The 14,534-nt window shown below is 32.8% G+C and overlaps 1 protein-coding gene and 1 long non-coding RNA gene across 2 annotated transcripts in view; one reads left to right on the top strand and one right to left on the bottom strand.

Moving 5' to 3' along the window:
* Lrp1b (LDL receptor related protein 1B) overlaps positions 1–14,534 on the top strand; it is a 1,652,823-nt gene that overhangs the window by 1,010,562 nt on the left and 627,727 nt on the right. Inside the window, exons 15-17 of the mRNA XM_090342868.1 lie at positions 2,895–3,017; positions 12,161–12,301; positions 14,311–14,436. Of these exons, the coding sequence (XP_090198994.1) occupies positions 2,895–3,017; positions 12,161–12,301; positions 14,311–14,436 (390 nt within the window). The remainder of the gene's footprint in view (positions 1–2,894; positions 3,018–12,160; positions 12,302–14,310; positions 14,437–14,534) is intronic.
* The window catches only part of LOC150056422 (uncharacterized), a 131,484-nt gene that overhangs the window by 73,777 nt on the left and 43,173 nt on the right, over positions 1–14,534 (bottom strand). The gene's annotated exons all lie outside the window — the stretch shown is intronic.

The raw sequence follows: 14,534 nt of genomic DNA on the forward strand, positions 1-14,534 counted from the left end.
TAGAATTAAAAATGTCCTTCATCTTTCAAAGCTGAATTGTAACAGTTCAGAACTAGTACTATGTCTGTTGTCCAAATAATGGTTTCTGTCATTCAAATTGTTGACTAAAATATTCATCAGTTAACTCATTCATTAATTCAAGCAATATTTAGCACACATAATATATGTAAGACACAGGAAGAAAATAATTCTAATACTGGAAAAAGCAAGAATAGGAAGAAAACCTGAAATTTGCATCTCGAACACTCCACTCTCTTAAACTAGATTTGTGTATGGGATTTCCTTTTATACTTCAATTTACTTTTAATTTTTATTTTATTGTCAGGGTGATACATAAAGGGGTTACAGCTACATTTGTCAGGTAGTGGGTACATTACTTCTGGAACATTGATATCCCTTTCCAAGCTTTTCTCCCACTTTTCCTCTGCCTATCCTCTGCCAATCATCAAATGTTTGCTTCCAAAGTCTCTTAATCTAGAATTAGAATTTGTGGTTTCTTCCACAATTTCTTTACTGCATTGATGTAACTTCATTTTATTAAAAATAGAGTTCAAGAGCATGAATTTTACTCAGATTACTCTTATTTCTAAATTTTAGAAGGAAATTAATAAAAATACCTACCTATACTTAATTTGACAAGAATTTTATGTTGCTTATAATTCAACATGTGAGTGAAATAAAATATAGCTTAAATTCTATTATCAAAATTTCATTAAACTAAGCATCCATAAAACAATACACTCTGAGTTTAAGTTTATACATTCCATAAAGTGGCTACAAATAAGACTCGTCATTATTATTTTTGGATATTTTTCCTTGCATTTGAAATGTAGTCATCTAGTCATGGATGAGACTTTTTGTATGAAATACTTATTAATATATTACAATCTCCAAAAATGCCCTCATATGAGCTCAATATCAAATGTGTTACGTGATGAAATTCAAAAATATTTGGGGGTACTGTAAAATAAGGAAAGATCAAAGCACTTTTGGTGAGAAATACGTGATTAATCACATGAATACAGACTTTAGTTTTCCCTCATGACAACACATGATTCCTGTTAATATGAAGTATTCACCCAAAAGCAATATATTAAAAAAAGTTGAATACTAACAACTTACATCTAAATAAATGTCATATTTATTGAGGATGTAAGTAAGAATCATACCACCAAATTGAAGGATGTGATAATTAGCATGCTTTCCATAACAAAACATTCTCTTAACGTATTTGATTCTATACTTTCTCATTTATTAATGCCTTATTTCTTCATATATGATTAAATATTTAGTAGTAATTTTCAAACTTTAGAACCAAAATATCGAGTATAAAATTCTATGTTGCACAGTATAAGAAAAATTCATTTCCTATAGAGTGTTACTTTTATCCCATAGTCATGAAATGAAAGCTGCTTAAAATATTCTGCCTGCCCTATTCAAATTCCTTATATGAGCTTTATTACTCTCTGACCTTAGCAATTAAGGCCATAACTTGAATTATTAGTTGCCACAGCTCTCAAATGCTCTTTAATTTTTTTAAATAAACAAGCATATTAGATTTCCTTTTCAAAATAATCAAAGAGAAATGATCATATATTTTAGGACATTTCATCTGATTGGTGGGTTGTGGATATAATCTATGAAAATATTTAATGTATACAACACCATTTTAGACAGTTTTTCTAATTCTTTATTCTCTATGTAACAACCTAAGCCCATAGGCCCATAGTATAAAACTTGTTCATCTTTAATTACTTCCAACTTAATCTCAATATAATTTTAACTATTATATCATTCTTATTTTACAGTTATATGTACTTAAATTTCTTTATATTTGCTATTTGACTAAAATATTTTTGATAAAATAAAAATTGTATCTATTCAACATAAATCAAATGACAATTACCCTGTCAAATGGATTGCACATGTTGTAGATTTTTGGGGGGTTGACATAAATATGGCCAAGTACATACATTTTCTTTATAATCTCTTCAACCAGTAGAAATAAATGCCATGAAAATGTGATTGTCTAAATTTTAGTTATCCTTATTTGTATCTTTTATATTTATTATATAATTGCACAAAAGTTAAAATCTCCAGGCTCTTCATACATTCATTTGTCTTTATGTGAGAATTTCCTGTGGTAACTCAAGTATGTTCAGAAATGACACCTTTATGAATTTCTTCTTATGATGACTTCATTGAAGTCTGCTGTATGTCTCATCAGTGCCTTTTCTCTTTAGGTCCTCTAGGATAGTGCTTTTGACCTGGGTGATATGCTTTCTCTTGATAGTAGCGAAGCAGCTCCTGTTTAAAGTTGATTGACTCAGAGTCTTCAACCACTGACATATTAGTGTACTCTATCCAAAGGGAAGAATATTCCCATCTCAGTCCTTATTCATGTTCCATTCCCTGGGAATCCAAAACCACATCCCATGGTCCAAGACTTGCTTTTCCCAATAATTCAGACTTGAATGAACTGTGACTGATCTGAGGGACTGTCTGTGATAAAAACGTTTTTGTGTTTTCTCCTCTCTTTCCTGGTACCATGGTGCATATATATGCACAAACTTCTTTCTTAATCTTACATACAGATTTCTCTTATATACCAAGGTATGATGTACTTTCATGGCTACATTCCCAAATATTATATGTGTGAATATTTATGCTTTTCTTTATCTTCTAGAAAGAACGTAAATCTGAAACCCAGTGTGAGGATACGTTCTTTTAATACTAGCATTTGGGAGGGTGAGGAAAGCCTGACCTCAATAGAAACCCTCTAGTTAAGAAAAATAAGGGCAGGGTGGGTAGAAGAGTGAAAACCTGAGCTGGGAAACTTTGGTGGCATCAGATTATTAGAATTATTTGATGAATTGGCTTCTCTCTTCTTTCAGGTGATAATATGTGCCGTGTCAACAATGGGGGCTGCAGTACACTTTGCCTAGCTATCCCAGCAGGTCGAGTATGTGCTTGTGCTGATAACCAACGTCTAGATGAAAATGGAACCACGTGCACATGTAAATGTCTTTTCTCATTATATTCATTGCTTATGTGACTCATAATTAAAATTAGATAAAGATGAAATCAGTGGATTTCTATTCAATAATATTTAAGTGATTTTTAACTGAATAAATTTCCAATATATGGAAGAATAATAAGAATGAAGGTTTTAGGATATCTTGGCATACTGCATACAGATAAGTGAAAATTTAAATAGCATAAGCAGCAGAAGACAGTTTTTCACAAATATTGCTCACTAATAGCCATTACACCTGGAGGCATAGTTGCTATATCTATCTGTCTGTCTATCTATCTATCTATCTATCTATCTATCTATCTATCTATCTATCTACATATGTGTATGTACATTTATATATGTGTGTATATGCGTGCATATATATATATATATTTATATATAGTGTAAAATTGAGGCCTTAAATCACTAGTCTTGATTTACCAGAGCCAGTTTTCTGCAGTGGTAAAGAGCAAGGAGAGAAAAGAAATGAGATTTCTAAGGAATTTATAGACTTTATCAAAGTAGCAAATTAAGTAGATTGATTAACCTGAATTAAAGACATTTTTATTAACTTTTGCAGATATTCTTTGGTTTATTAGATCTTATTATTCCAATGTGACTCTTTTGCAATTTCTAGAACAAAATTGTGTCCCTTAAGTACAATACCAAAAACAATATTATTCATGTATTGAGTAGTATATAAAATTTTCCAGATGATTTAATCTTGGTCTGTGTGTAAGTCAGGAATCTTCAGAGATAGAACCAGTAGGAAACAATAGGATACATGTGTATGGGTGTGTCATGTGTGTATACATGTACATAAATATATGTGCACACACATATACACATATATGTGTAATGTGCACACATTACACACATATATGTGCCTGTATTAGTATATATGTATTATGTAGATATATAAATTCACACACAGATGAGTGTGGTATTTGTGCTTGTGGACAGGGACATATGGAGATTCATGCATAAGGGATTTGCTCATATGAATACAGAGGTTGACAAGTCTTAGACTCTGGAAATGCAAGAAAGGCTGTGGTATAGTCCATTCTATTTGCTTGTAGGACTGACAAAGAAAAACTAACAGTATGATTTAATTTCAAATGTATTAAAAATCAATGAACACTATGTGATTCAGTAAATAAATAATGTCATGTTGCTGACAGAATTCTTTAATTTACTTTATTATTTTTTTGAGGGGAGGGTGGTAATTGACTTGACTCCAGGGCCTCATTTTTGCTATGCAAGTGTTCTACAACTAGGCCCCTGAACTCCATTGTACTTCTCTTTCTGAGCTGTAGTTAAAGTTGCACTACAGTTTATTTTGTATCATACTATTTTTTAATATAAGCACAAACATATCTTCATGTAATTCTCTTTAGAAAATTTACCTTCTCATATTATTTATGGTGCTTATGTTACTTATGATTTATGGTTATAAATAGTTGTCTGTTTCTTCATAGGAATTTTCAGTTCCTTTATGTTTCATTCTATCTCTGTATTCTTTCTCAAGCATTTATAGCATGTCAATCATTCCAAATGCTATTACTATTATTTTAAATTCCAATTATACACAACAAAACTTTGATAAAATTTCTCAGTCTCAAACTTTCTTATAATTGATAATTTATATTCTAGGATATGGTTTTGAATTATTCAATTCTTCATAAAATATTTTGGTGGGCTGAAGACAAAGCTGTGTAGTACAATTCTTGCATGTATGTGAGGCTCTTTGATCACTAGCACTATGAAAGTGTATATGTGTGTGCATGCATAATTTTTCCTATGTTGCTTACAATATTTTTTCAATGTTTTAGTTCTAGACCAAGCTTTCACTAGTTGTATTTTTAATATTTAAAGGTTTATCTTAAAAAGGATTTAATTCTACAGCTATGTATTTTTGTGATTGCTTATAAAATGATCTGTGAGGAGAGTAATTTTCTTAGATACATTTTTCTCTTGGTCACCATGTGATTGTTTTTCTTTCATTACTCTAGTTTATTATTCTTTCATTATTACTTTGTTATTACTTACCCAAGATACCTATATGAACAATGGCTTACCAACAGGGAAATTCTAATCATGTATTTAGTTATGCAGCTTAAATTCTGCCAATCTTTATGTCTAGATTTTATAACAACTGTTATGGTTAATGCATAGATTTAATAACTAATTTTTCTAATTTCTAACATTTAACAGTATTTCCCAGCATTTGCATGGGATCTTTGCTAGCACAGGTGGAATAAGCCCACATTCTCTTTGTCTGGAATTCACCGGGTCTCTTTCTACTGTTTCTCCACACCTAATCTTTCTCCAAAAGTGGAGGTAGACTAGAATCTTTTAAAAGTTGTAATTTTATTTCCCCTTTCAGGAACTACAGGTATTGTATCCATATCACAAGTGTGAGGGACCTGTTTTCATGCCCAAAGGTGGATGGACTAATTCATTTCCACCAGAGGGGATTCTGAATTCATTTTTGAATTTAGGAGTATTGGTCATGAAAAAAAATATGTGTGCATTGTTGATACCATCAAATTTTCAATTGTGTCCTTTGTCCTCATGGGAAATTAACAGGAGCATATATTAATCAGATGCTAATACTAACTGACAGTTTAAGCTAGAAAATAGCAAATTAGTTCCTTAATTTAATTAAATGGATCACAATTATGTGGATCATTTATTTTCTAATTTTATTTCCTATTTTTTTTTTCATTCTGGTATTCCACTAAAAATTTATGGGTTAGCCAGGTGCCTGTGGCTCATGCCTGTAAATCCTAGCTAGCTACTCAGGAGGCTGAGATCTGAGGATCACAGCTCAAAGACAGGGAATGAAAGTTCACCAGAAAAGCAGAAATGACTCTGTGGATCAAGTAGTAGAGATCTAGCATTGAGCTGAAGAGCTATGGGACAGCACCCAGGCCAGAGTAAAAGCCCCATGACAATACAAAAAGAAAGCAAGAAAGGAAGGAAAGGAAAGGAAAAATTTTGTGATTTATCATATCTATAGTAGTATACAGAAAAGATACTATGAGACTGATAAACAGCATTATAAAGGAATGTAGAAAATGTAATATCAGAAAACAAATATTGTAAAAATAACATCAGTAACTAAGATAAGTGGGAAAATAAATATAATCTGGAACAAGCCAGAATTAGTCATTTGGCTAAACTGGTTAGACTACCAGTTCTGAGCAAGAAAAATTGAGCAATATTTCACAGTCCCCCCAAAAAATACACACACACACACACACACACACACACACACACACACAATGGATGAGATAAGCAGAAAAAATACAAAACAAATTATTACAAAATATTTCAAAAAGCAAGATATTACCAATAATTTTATCATAGCTGCAATGTATTATTCTAATTTACATGAACTGTTTTCATAAACTTTCTTGGGCATTAGGAAAAGAAGAGATTGGCTTAGAATCAGTAACGTGTCTATTGTGATTTCAAGAGTTGTTTTCTTCTCAGCACTTATGGTATGCAATGAAAGACTCGAGAATCTAGACCTAAAGGTCTAGTCATTTTCATTAGAATATGGAAATATAGTAGAAGTAAACTATACTTCTGGTCTGATTAGACACTGCAAAGCCATGTTTTACATACCATCAGTCCAAATGTAACTGATTCTTCTGTCCTTGTACAGTTAAACTCTTTAACTGATAAAATCTTTAACATGAAATATGACTTTACTGTTTACCTGTGTTGTTTATTCTCTAGGTATTTATTTCACGTTTAAAAGTTGTATAATTGATTAATTATGTTTTATACTTTTGTTATAGTGTCAAGCTATATTTACATCTTATAATAACAAAGGACTTATGTAACAAATTCCTTGGCAATTGACATTTTGCTTTTTCCAAAGCCATGGATGGATTTTCAATATTGTTTCACTCCAACATTGACTACCAGCCTCTCTTTCTTTCCTCTCTGGCCTTTGATCAAGCACTCTGCCTTATTTAGTTTACTTCTTGCCCTAACTGCCAAACAAAATGGAAACAAAACATGCTCTATAGTTTCTTGGAAGCCAAAAACACAAATAACTTAACAAGAACTCTAGCTGAGCGTGCACTCTGGTAGCACTTGGAATGATTCAGATTGACAGGCTTACTGCAGGGGAAGAAAACAACAGAAAGATGAGGAGTTTTTATTTTTAAATAACCCAGAGTATCACTAGATGTCTTGGGGTAAATAAAAAATAGATCATTTAACTTGTAAGAAAATATTATGCAGAATGCTGGCTACAGAGCTGATTTAAGGAGATTGCCTTGTTTGTGAACATGATTATATACATGGTAGAAATCAGAGGAATTTTTTTTTTGCCAGTCCTGGGCTTAAGCTCAGGGCCTGGGCACTGTCCTTGGACTTTCTCAAGGCTAGAGCTCTACCACTTGAGTCTCAGCACCACTTCTGGCTTTTTTTCTATGTATGTGGTACCGAGGAATCGAACCCGGGTCTTCATGCATGCTAGGCAAGCACTTTAACCACTAGGCCCCAGAGGAAATTTTTCTAAAAAAATTGTTCACTTTCTCATATATATAATTTACAGATAAGATTATTTTAATATATAAAAGGGGAAAGAATAGCAAGTTGTATATATTTATTGAAAAATGTCATATGACCAATGTGAGAGCTCTTATTTCAGAGTTAGACCTTGAATTGTCCATTAAAAATTCCTCTCTGCTTTTAATAAGGTATACAATTTGCTAGGTTTCTTTGAGACATATTGAGAGAAAAAAACTTATCAGGAAAAGCAGCATAATAAATCATGTTTTGCAAAGTAACACATAGTGCTTTAAAGTATTTTAGTTGTTTCTATTCAATAGTAGAATGATTTAAGATTGAAGTTTCCAGATGAGAAAATTTCAGTGGTAGAGTGTAACAAATGGAATTCTTAGATGTACAGTATTGTACAAACTAGTATCAGTGTGGCATTGACCTTTTCTTAGTGGTGATCCCTCAGGGCTTCTGAATTTGTGCAAACTAGACTATTAATATGTGTATGGAGTCAACTGGATTAATGTAATCCAAGTCTAACAAGCAAAAGAAGGAGAGACATTGCTACAATTAGACAGGAACTTCCTGGATTCAGTGCTCATGGGTTTGACATCAAATGAACAAAACCTATGAACAGATGGTCAAGTTGGATGAAAAACCAAGAAATATATTTTCCTAATAAGCTTTCCACTTAAGACTGTGCCAGGAAAGCATGCACTCAGTTTGAAAATGTTGGAATGCTCCAATGTTGATTGAGATGAATTATAATGCCGTGTTTGAAAAGACTGAAGAATATAAGTATATTGGACTATTATTGTGAATCCTGTATGTCACAATCAAAACCTTTCAAAACTAGAGTGGGTATCTGGCACAGCATGTTAAATTGGGATTTACTATCTCAGAAAATCCTCTGTAAAACTATTTGAGTAAATACTAAGTGAATTTTTATCTTTCTTTGATACCTTTTTAAAGAAAACCACACACTAGATTTTTTTCTGTTTTATTGTAATTAATAGAATGGTTACATTATATTCACCAGATAGAAGGCACATTACTTAACTATCATTGCTACCCCTTCTCATGTTTTTCTCCCCATTTTTGTCCCCCACCCTCTCCCCTCATCTTGTTTCCCTCTTCCCTATCCTATTTGAAATAAACATATATACAGTAAATGAGATAACAAGGTAAGTTACTGTAGCAATACGAGATAACCAAGGGACAAGAAAAGAGACGAGAAATAATATAGTACATTAAGAACAACTTTCACACACTAGATTTTTTAAGTGACAAAAATGATCCCAAAGAAGGAAATTAAGGTTTAAAGAAGGACAGCATGTATATATAAATTTATATGAACACTAGCAGTATTATTTCAATGTGGAGGAATGAAATAATAATGCCTAAATACTTTCTTAGCTGTCTGAAGGAAAAAAAAAAAAAACACCTCACTTTTTAATGTGTTTTACTCACAACAGAACAACTTGAACATAGCCAAAGACTGGTTATCCCAAAGATAGCAGAGTAAAATTGTGTGTCAGTGGAACTCTGTGACCTTTATCATATTCTGATGCCCCAGATATATTCCTGTCTCAAACAGTGTTCCACAACTCTGAGCCATTTATCTGCTCAGCTGTGACAAGCCCATGTTCTAGGATATATGAAATCTAATGTGTAGTAAAATGTTTCAGGCAGTAAAACAAAGTTTAAAAGTTCTGCTCACATGAATATTTATAGTACTATGTGGATAGAAAGCCACAGAAGGTGGTGCACTGCTTAATGTTAGTGCTCAAAAGACCACTCCACCTAATGAAAGTGCCATGTTGTTGTGACCTCAAAACAAACAAACAAAAAAACAAACAAAAAATTTTCATAGGATCTTCTCGTGAAACCAAAACTGAGCAAAGACATGAAGAAAGACACATTTTCAAGTTTCCCTTCTGGTCCTTACATCTCCATGCTTAATACAAAGGCAGGATCAAATTCACAACTCTCAATATAAAACAAACAAATATATTTTAATGTTAGAAAAGAAGAGGCAAGGAGAAATTTTTCTTCTCTGTTATACTTGGACGAATGCTGTTTTGACTATAATTGACAAACAAAATGAAGGAGGAGCCAGACATGAGTTTAGCATAGATGACTGCGCTGGGTTTGAAAAGAGAAACAGAATGAGAAGCACAGGCACTTGTTTATTCATGTGAAAATTTTGTACACATAGGTTAGATCCATAAATTGATTTGATTTGCTAAACTGAGGTTCACATTGGAGATGATGCAAGCTTTAAGTATAGAAAAATAATTAATAGTAATTATTCCTTTAGATTGTTATGGACTAGACATTAATCCATGCAAGAAGTCTGCAAGGTTTTACTGAGGAAAAGTAAATAAATCTTTAATAAGTTTTTCCTATTCTTATATATTGGCAAGTGAGCTTAGTCAGCATCTAATTTCATTACTCTAACAGCAGGAGTCACAGAGATATGTGCAAGCAGGCTGTTCTAGGTCAGGCAAGGCATGATTTACACTGCTTTGTTTCTGAACTTGGTTAAATGAAAGGTTTATGTATTATTGTGTTAGTTGCAGAAGGTGAGATTGTGTTTTAGTATTTTTACCAGGAGTAATCCTGGGAATAAAATTAGAAGTTAAACATCAGGTTTGAAATTCATATCTCAAGGTACAACTTAAAGACAACTTTGTAATTACTGTACTTGTGAACATACTGAAAGCAATTTAGGGATTTGTTCCAACATCTGAGTGCTGTACGCATTTAGTCAGACAAATGTTGAAGTGAAATGATATAGGAACTTTCAGTATATGACCACATATTAATCTAGTATTATAAGAGAGCTCACTCACCTGCTTTTGTGTATGTACTCTCTCATGATCTCTCTGCCTCTCTGTCTTTGTCTCTGTCTGTCTCTGTCTCTGTCTCTCTGTCTCTGTCTCTCTGTCTCTGTCTGTCTGTCTGTCTGTCTGTCTGTCTCCCTCTCTCTCTTTCTGTTTCTCTCTCCATTCCTTACTGGTTCAGACATAGCTGATTCCTTCTTCCACTCTTTACTACACTTTAGAAAATAAATTAAGGGGTTCCATGGAAAGGACCATAAGGGATATATTGGTGTGATCTTTAGAGTTAGATGTGTTACAATGAATACCTTTCATATGCACTTGAGCACTCTCTGTTGCAGTGTCTTATTATTAATTCTAAGTTTACTTATCTCTAAGATGCAGGAAGTAAAATTTTGTTTAACACCTGAGGTTATAGTGATGAATTGAGATAATAAAAAGAATCTCTTTTAAAGCAAAGCATTGTATACATATACTAGTATGTTGATTGGCAACTCATTCATACAACTCCTTCAGATAAAAGTAAGGTAAAAGATATTAATATGTTTTAAAAGCAAAACTACAGACAAAATATAAAATGATATTTCATGATCACTGTAATTTTAATAATTTTCTTAAATATAGGTCTCAGTACAATAATTACTGTCAAAAATAACTTTTAAAAAATCTTATTTCTGGAGATGTCTGCCAGCACAATTTTTCTTAATTATTTTATATAATTTGACCATATATGGTTTTCTTATATATGTATATGTCTATATAAAATATTTTCAAAAAAAAAAAGAAAAAAATATTTTTAAGGAGGTGAGAATGGAACTCAGGGCTCTGTACTTTCCAAGCAAGCTCTCTTCCACTGAGCTAAATCCTTAAATCCCTTATGTTTTGTTTTATAACAATTTCTAAACTACCTTCATTTTATTAAGCTTTAATTAATATTTTTGAAATCGCTTCTTAACTATCATGTCCATTTTATATATCTTAATGGCAGATAATTTAATCAGAGAATTTTATTATTCTTTTCAATGTACTTAAGTGTGCAACATGAAATAATATTTAATGGAAAATTTGATATATGCAGTGAACAGGTTACTACAATATGAAAAATTAACATAATTATATATCTTTATTAATTGATATACTCATGATTTTTCTTTGGTGCTTTTCTGTTTATGTGATAAGTTAATATAAATTAAATTTAAAAATTCAGTATATGAAATATAGTTATATTGCAGTGTTTTGTTTTATATTATATGTTTATATTATTTATCCTATGCATTTATAACTTTATTTCCTTTGACCTACATCTCTTTTTCTATCTCTTTACCTTTCTGTAATTTCAGCTTTGAAATTATGTGCCCCCTGGACTTATATATATGTACATCATGAGTTATTATTCAGACTTTAAAAAAAATGATAGCCCAAAATGAATCTGGAAGATATTCAATCAGTAGAAGAAGCCTAGCAGAGTTCAACAAATATTGTTAAACCTAAGAACCCATAAAATTCACTTAACCTATGTATATATACTACAAAATTTGAAAACAACTTTACAATTAGATGGGGCATGAAACAGGGAATGGGAAAAGCGAGGGGTGGGGTAACAGTGTTTAAAAACAAATAAACTCATTACCTTACTTATATAACAATAACCTCCCTCTCATCACGTTTTCAATACAGATAAAATTAGAGAAAAAATAAAAAATAGTTAATCATAAAATCCTCCCCCAAAATAGAAGCATTTATATACCATATTCTTTCCTTTTGTTTTCAACTATAGTTAATCCTGGAGAAGTTTTCCCACATGTATGCAAAGCTGGAGAGTTTCGCTGCAAAAACAGACATTGTATCCAAGCTCGGTGGAAATGTGATGGTGACGACGATTGCTTAGACAGAAGTGATGAGGATCCAGTGCATTGCTGTACGTGCTCGAGGGAATATTAAACTGCTTTCCCCAGTCTCTCAGTGTGTGGGTGATCAAAATATTTTGTGAAAGATTTAAAATATTCTTGATGAGAATAGAAAGTATTTTTTTGCAAGTCCTGGGGCTTGAACTCAGGACCTGAGCACTGTCCTTCAGCATTCTCAAGGCTAGAGCTCTACCACTTGAGTCACAGCGCCACTTCCAGCTTTTTCGGTGTATATGAAGCTGAGGAGTCAAACCCAGGGCTTTGTTCATGGTAGGCAGGCACTCTACCATTAGGCCACACTCCCAGGCCCATAATTCTTTTTTTAAAAAGAACATTAGACTACACATGGCCTGCTTGCATAGATTTAAAGGGCATTTTCTTTTCTACCCATCCTTCATATACATTATTTCAGTTAGCTTTAAATTCTTCTTTTCTCATTTATGACTGTGCCAACACACTGTTAAGGTTACACAAGGGCCTGCTTTAAATCACTGAATTTAAAATAATGAAAAATCAACTTAACTACCCTCAAGGTTAAATCTTTATGCAGAAAAATCACAATCCATTCCACTGCTCTTTGGCAACATAATTTGATGAAGTTTAAAAAAAAATAGACTAATTTGGGAAGATGTCACGATATAGGTTTGCTGACTTAGGGTCTTAGAATACTCATATGGGTACCCATATTCCCTTCTTAGCTTCCAGTAAGCCCCATTCACTGGAATAGGAATAGTTTCGTGTTTTCAACAGGCTTAAAGAAATTTCTCATATATTTGGATGGAAAGCACTTTGAGAAATTTGTAAAATCATCTTTTGAAATGGTAAGTAGTCAAAATATTTGAGAGATAACACTAGAAAGAAGTCACAAGCTCAATGGTTTTGAGAGGTGAAACATACAGTGTGTGAGTAGTGGCATGTGTTGAATACATTTTTTTCTTGACCTTTATATTTGACCTCGGAGATTGTTTGTAAAAGTTTTTCTTTCAATTATTAATGACATTTTCATACAAAGTGGTGATCTCTTTTGCATGTGTATCTACTCTATTATCTATCTTCCTATTATTATCATATATCATATGTGCAGTGGTGCTCAAAGTCAAGCCTTCATGCTCCCAGTCTCTACCATTTGAGCCACACCACTAGCCTCTTGTATTATTATTACTATTATTGTAATTTTATTTATTTATCGGTTGGTTTATTTGTGTGTATGTCAGTACTAGAGCTTGAATTTTGAATTTGGGCATTGTCTCATAGGTTTTTTGCTCAAGGCTCGCACTCTACTACTTGAGTACAACTCCAATTTAATCTTTTTGTTGGTTAATGAGCAGTGAGACCCTCATAGAGTTTCATAAGAAACCATGGCTAAGTTCAAACTACCATCCTCAGATCTCAGCCTTCTGAATTGTTAGGATACAAACCTGAACCACCAGTGCTTAGCATTTAATCCTTTTAACTTTTGTTCTACTGCCTTACCTTGAGCCAAGCCCCACAATTAATCTAGTGATTAATCTAGTGATTAATTGTACATAATAATCTAAGGTTTTTTTTTGTACCTGGGCTGGCTTTGAAACTTGATCTTCAGATCTCAGCCTCCTAAGCAGTTATGACTGCAGGTGTGAGCCACCACCCAGGCAAGGTCACATATTTTTGTCCAGTTTTGAACTGGACCACAATGCTACTTCTCCTCTCAACCAAGTGACAATATGTTAGTATATGGTGTTTTGCTAAGCACTCTTCACAGGCTGACCTCATTGATTCTCCAGATCTTGCTTTCTGGGCAGCTGGGCTTACAGAAATGTTTCTCTGTGCCTAACTTCTCTCAATCAATTTTATATGTTCTTCTTTCTACGTAACTTTTTATCTCTATCTCTTCTGGTTTTATTGTCTAAATTAGGGTCCATCTGATGATAGAAACAATGTAATTTGTTATACTATAAATTACTTGCAAGAGTTTTATTTAAATTCAAAAATTTTATGTTCACACAATTTGCAATAATAAAACTATCTTCTTCCCTCCCAGTCAATCACAGCTGTCCCGATGACCAGTTTAAATGCCAGAATAATCGCTGCATCCCCAAAAGATGGCTTTGTGATGGAGCTAATGACTGCGGCACCAATGAGGATGAATCCAACCAAACTTGTGCAGGTAAAGGTTTGCTCAGGATCTGTGCATAAATCACCTTCATAAAAATGAAATCTCAACTTTCCCCTTATGGTTTATTTGATGCTGTTACTTTATCTGAT

This window comes from Megascapheus bottae, chromosome 12, assembly GCF_031878675.1.
Source record: "Megascapheus bottae isolate mThoBot1 chromosome 12, mThoBot2.hap1, whole genome shotgun sequence".
Taxonomy (NCBI): Eukaryota; Metazoa; Chordata; class Mammalia; order Rodentia; family Geomyidae; genus Megascapheus; species Megascapheus bottae.